Source organism: Microtus ochrogaster, chromosome 24 (genome assembly GCF_000317375.1).
Source record: "Microtus ochrogaster isolate Prairie Vole_2 chromosome 24, MicOch1.0, whole genome shotgun sequence".
NCBI lineage: Eukaryota > Metazoa > Chordata > Mammalia > Rodentia > Cricetidae > Microtus > Microtus ochrogaster.
The window spans coordinates 34,921,270-34,927,098 of record NC_022024.1 but is presented as its reverse complement, the minus strand read 5'-3'; the positions used below and the strand labels follow the sequence as shown (position 1 = coordinate 34,927,098).

Genomic DNA, 5,829 nt, shown 5'->3' with positions numbered 1-5,829 from the left:
CTCTGCAGCCTGCCTGCCTCTGCAGCCTGCCTGCCTCTGCAGCCTGTGATCTGCAGCCTCTGCTCTGCAGCCCTGGCTGCCTGCGTAGCCTCTGCTCTGCAGCCCTGGCTCCCTCTGCAGCCCGCCTGCCTGTGTTGTCTCTGCTCTGCAGCCCTGGCTGCAGTTATCATCCACAGGCAGCTCTTGAGAGCTGCCCCTAGTGCTGGGTCCTCTTCCAGAAAGCTGCTGTTGCTGGCCAGTTCCCTGGCTTCCTGCAGGTCTGCTTCATTAGGCATCTCTCCTTAGAGTCCAGCGGAGTCCCGCTGTCGGGACCACCGAGCGCACCCAGGGTCTTTCCTTTGCGATCCTCATCACGTCTGTGTCTGGTGTTCTGATGTCCCCTTGTGTCATACACCTGTGAGCACTGAGACGGTGTCTGCTCACACCTTTGTTTACTGCCAGAATAACCAGAAGGAGCAGTTCGTTCTAAAGCAAGCTCAGCCTTTTGATATGGCCTCTGGATCCTGCCTAGACAACCTGTGCCAGGTGTGGTGGGCCAAACCTGTGATCCCAGTATGCCGAGGAGGAAGGCTCGTGAGTTCCAGGACAGCCTGGGCTACATAGAGACTCCGTCTGTAAAGAAAAACGATCCCTTCCAAGGCACACACATTCTGTTTCAGTGGTGACACACACCTATAAAACTGACACACTTTGCTCTTCTCTTCCCCGCAGAACGAAATGTGTCTGGCCACTCAGCAGCTCTCGAAGCAGCTACTGGCATATGAAAAACAGGTAACTTCTGGTGCACTGCGCGGTGCTCAGGAACCCAGGAGGCCCCTTTTAAAGGCATTCCCCGAGGACACCCTCCAAAGGTCCCTGTGTCCTCCCTGCATGCAGCCTTTTCTTCTCTGCCTCCCTCCCTTTCTTCTTATCCTTTCTCACTGATAAGATGTAGCTGGGATCATCCCAAAGTCTCGAGCTAATCAACTGCCCACGAGTGTTCCTGGTCTCCAGGAAGGCCAAGCCACTCATGCCAGCCGTCAGGAGAGAACCCTATCTGTTCATCCTGTTCAGACGGTCAGGCGTGGCCAGGAGGGCTGTTGGTCCACCTCTCAGACAGGCAGAGGGAACCGGACGGGGTGTGCCTGGGAGCAGAAAGGAAGTGGGTGCCAGCGTGGGGTTTGTCAGAGTTCCATTTAACACCTGGCTTTCTGATTCTGTCCTAGAATTTTGCTCTGGGCAAAGGTGATGAAGAGGTCATTTCTACACTACATTATTTTTCCAAAGTGATGGATGAGGTAAGGCTTGGACAACTTTTCTCTCTGAACTCTTTTGTCCCTGTTTTGCCTCCCTCTGCATTAGAGGTTCAGTCCACAATAGAGGTGGGGTTAGCACCGTACTTGCCTTTTGGAGGGAAGATAGACCACAAGGACTTCTGAGCATTTGGTCTCCTGGTTTCTCAGGCCACCCTGATATGATTCCACAGCTAGATGGCTTCAGATATTAGGACTTCATTCTCTAGAAGCTTTGCAAGACAGAACACTAGCTCGAGTTGTCTGCAAAACCACATTCCTTTAGGGCCTAGACGGACTTCTCCCTTCCTCCTGGCAGCTTCTGGTGGCTGTGGTGTGCCTTGGCTTACAGCAGCATCCCTGCCGCTTGTATCTCTTCTCAAGACAACTGCCACTGAGCCGGGTCACCTGGAAAATCACAGGACTTTGTTTTTAACACCCCTGATCACATGTTCAGAGACCGTTTCCATGCGCTCCCTTGTCCTGTGTTCTGGGTGGATGTGTCCTCTGATGGGGACCCAATTCAACCCATGACATACAATTTTATACACCTGTTCTTATAACTTTATTATATTTGTGGGAAACCATTGTTATAGGAAGTTACATAAACTTTAGTTGTAAAACCGTAAGTGGACTGGGGGTTTGGCTCAGGGTACAGTACCTGCCTTGCATGTGCTGGGTTTGATTTCAGCACTGCTTTAAGTAAAACCCTCAGAGCTCCATTACTGCTCGTACCAAGAGACTGTCTGCATCCCTGGGGTGCATGGGCTCCAACTTGTCATAGGAAACATGCCGTGGCCAGCACTGAGCCGCAGTTGTTCTGGACACTGGCGTCCGTTTAGAACTGGACCAGCTGTGTCTCCCTCGTTCACTCGGCAGGGCCTGGTCTGTGGCCAGTCTTTGTGGAAGCAATGGAGGCAGAGGTAGACAAGCCATCCGGTACTGGTTTTTGTTGTGTCCCATTGAACAGTGGGGAGAGGACAGCAGACTGTTTTCTCCTGTTGTATTTGAAAGCCCAGGGTCCCACAGTAAAGGAGAGCCCAGTCCTACTAAACTGCCCTGACTCCGGGTGCCAGTTATAAGCCCAGGCCCGAGGTGCATCTGACTGATGGGCTCTACACTGGGATTTAGTCATTTGTAAGACCGGCTCACAGCTCAGGGACTCATATGGTCACCACTTGTGATTGAGAGACCCACGAAGGACACAGTGACTTGCCAGATGCGGTGACTCGTGGCAGGGTGTGGGGAGGGGCAGAGCTTCCTCCCTCCCCGGCTACACCGCTTTCCTACCTGTGGCTTCCTGGAAGCTCTTCCTTTCTCAAGCCAACCTAGAAACTTCATCACAGACATGCCTAGAGGTTTGTTTCCACAACAATTACAAACCTATCATTGGCAGTCATGATTAGCCAACATATAGCAAATTGACCGTCATGATTAGCCGACATACTCGTCATTCCCGCTTTGGGGTCTCTGAAGTATGTCAGTAGACCGGCGAGGTGGCTCAGCGGGTAGGGGCGTTTACCGCTAAGTCTGATGACCTGAGCTCAAGGCCTGCGCCCACGTGGTAGTGGGAGAGATGACTCCTCAAGTCATCCTCAGACTCCACAGGGTGCTGTTGCTTGTCCACACGCACACACATGTGCACACACACACACACACACACACACAAACAGGTGCATGCTCACACCCAGTGAGTAAGTGTAGAAATCTATTGACATGGATATAGAATCTATTAAAGGTGGAATTACCGAGTGGCAAGGTGATTTTTGAAAGGCATGAAGACTCTTTTTATTTATTCAGTTTACACAGTTATCAATTGTGAGTAAATAGCATGGGGAGGCAGCGGGATATTTCCATCAAAATCGCATATGCCCATACGTGGAAGAGAGGCTCTGAGGAAGTAAGGCTGGTTGTCAGCCGTGTGGCGAGTATGCCCAGCTGACATTCGCTACCCACTGTCTTCTGGGAAGCAGTGTGGTTCTCTCGATGGACGGAATTGAGGGTGGTGCCGAGAGGTTTGCACAGCTTCCTAGTTTCCAGACTAAGCCACCAGCAGCTGGGCTTAGGGACAAGAAGAGAACAGCTTTGGTAACTTTGACATAGTTCCCTCTGTACCAGAACCAGGTGAGTTTAAAGGTGAACCAGCTGAGCAGACAGAGATGTGTGGCCCATGTGATAGACTGTCCTGGAGTGAGATCTTTCTTGTGAGCCAAAAATGCCCTCTGGAGTCCCATTTCCTGTCACAGCTTCTGGACACACAGGGGGGGGGCAGACCGTGCTCGGCAAAGCCGCTGTGGTCGGAAGTCGTCAGCCTGTGCGTCTGTCATGCCCCACAGAAGATGTATGACACAAATTCCATCCTTAGGAAGAGAATGACCGGGCGGGAACTTTGCCATCCTGACATGTGGGATCACTTTCCTGCTTGCTTGATGTCCGCCAAGCCAGGGCCGCGGGCGTAGTGGGAGGGCTTGTTGAGGTTCAGTTAGGTGTTGATGGAAACCATTGCAGTTCTTACTGCAGTCATTCTAGGAGAAAGCTCAGCCCTCCAACCCCAGTGGCGTTCACTGACAGGGCCATCTCAGAAGAAAGTCACCACACCTCAACAAGGCCGAGATAAGGAGACACTAACGGTGATTGACCTTAGATCTTTAAACCCTGACCCCAGCGGTCAAACCCTGTAGGAGATGCGCAGGCATGGGGCAGTGGCCGGGATGGCTGCTGTCATCACTGAAGGTTGCCTTGCCAGCTGCTGACCACAAAAATGATCTTGAGGTGCTTGCCCCTCGTCACCCCCACTAGGGACACCACTGGTGCCTCATCATGGGATGTGTGGTTTGGGCAGCACTGTGACATCCAGAGCACCCTGTCTGCCCAGTTGTGGAGAAAGAGTGATTTCATTCCTAGCCACGATCACATCCCAGCTGTGCCGGTCATGTGTGATCTGGATTAGCGTTAATTGTCTGTGGGTACAATGGGGTGTAAATGGCCCCTGACTCACAGGGTGGGCATGGAAAGCTCGCCCACAGGTGGTAGCACTGACAGAAGCATCCTCTGTCTCCGTGGATCTACCGGCTGTGGGCTGAGCTAACCCAAGTCAGTTCCCTGCTGGCTGTGGGCTGAGATAACCCAAGTCACTTCCCAGCAGGCTGGTTTTTCTGGTGTGACCATAGCTCCTGTGAGTGAGACTGCCGACAGGCCTGGTGAGGTGGCAAGCCAGAGTCCTGCCAGCAATCTGCATTCGGTGCCGGCCAGTGCCCTGTGTGTCTAGGAGGGTGTGGCCCAGCCTGAGAATATAGAGCCAGCGTTTGCACAGAGAGCAAAGAGGACTGTGAGCCGGAGACGCCTTTGGCGAGCTTCCCTGATGCCGCAGCCAGCCCTTCTGGCCTACCTCGGTCCGTGGTTTATGAGGGTGTGTGTGTGTGTGTGTGTGTGTGTGTGTGTGTGTGTGTGTGTACGTATGTGTACACGTCACCTGGGCCACCTCGGCACACAGAAGTGCCTAGTGCCGCAGCCGGCCCTCCTTGGTCCGTGGTTTATGAGAGTGTGTGTGTGTGTGTGTGTGTGTGTGTGTGTGTGTGTGTGTGTTTATGTATATACATGTGTGAGGATGTCAGCTGGGCCACCTCGGCACACACAAGTGCCTGGCGATGCCTGCTGAAGTACACGTCAGCAGTACAGTGTATCATTTCTCAACTAAGCCCTTTACTTTCAGCTCAATGGTCTCCACACAGAGCTGGCCAAGCAGCTGGCAGACACTATGGTTCTTCCTGTCATACAGTTTCGCGAAAAGGACCTCACAGGTAAAGTGGCAGGCTCGGTGCAGTATCTTCTCAATTAACCTAATTCTTACCGCGTCCATTCCTTTCAACACATGGGGATCCAGAGTGTTGTTTTTGTTTTTTCAAGACAGGGTTTCTCTGTGTAGCCTTGGCTATCCTAGAACTAGTTAGCTTTGTACACCAGGCTGGCCTTGAACTCAATGAGATCCTCCTGCCTCTGCCTCTGCGCTGGGATTAAAGGTGTGTACCAACTGCCAGCCAGAGTGGTTTTTAAAGCCATGTCATTCAGCAAACTTTCAGTTCTGCACATTCCTGGCTTACCCAAGGGAGGCCACAGGCAAACAAGACAGACATGATGCAAATCATGGCAATGTCCACAGCAAGGCTGTGGAAGGGCTGGCCCAGGACTAGAGAAAGTGCTCCAGAGACCTGTGGACTTCTTGGGCGTAGGGGCTCATGGAAGGCTTCCTGGCGTGGGTGGTCTAAGCTGGAGTTTGAACTGTAAGCGCTTGCCAAGTGATGCCAGTGCACGTTTTATGGGTAGAGGCAACTGTTCTTGGGAGCCACGAATGCTTTGGCCTATTAAGTGTAAGCTTGGAGGGCAAGAGTGGGCAGTGCAAGGTCTTCTCTGTGGAGGGTGCTGAGGTGTGGGCATCAGGTTCTTAAAGTGGGCAGTGCCAGGTCTTCTCTGTGGAGGGTGCTGAGGTGTGGGCATCAGGTTCTTAGAGTGGGTAGTGGCAGGCATTCTCTGTGGAGGGTGCTGAGGTGTGGGCATCAGG

At 52.7% G+C, this 5,829-nt stretch overlaps 1 protein-coding gene across 4 annotated transcripts in view; it reads left to right on the top strand.

Moving 5' to 3' along the window:
- Nucleotides 1-5,829, top strand: part of Appl2 (adaptor protein, phosphotyrosine interacting with PH domain and leucine zipper 2) — a 46,463-nt gene that overhangs the window by 16,521 nt on the left and 24,113 nt on the right. For all 4 annotated transcript variants that reach the window (XR_003377967.1, XM_026784619.1, XM_026784620.1 and 1 more), the window contains exons 3-5: nt 712-771; nt 1,206-1,277; nt 4,984-5,071. Coding sequence is in view for 3 of the 4 variants with exons in the window: in XM_026784619.1 (XP_026640420.1) it covers nt 712-771; nt 1,206-1,277; nt 4,984-5,071 (220 nt within the window). In the remaining variant the exon portion in view is untranslated. The remainder of the gene's footprint in view (nt 1-711; nt 772-1,205; nt 1,278-4,983; nt 5,072-5,829) is intronic.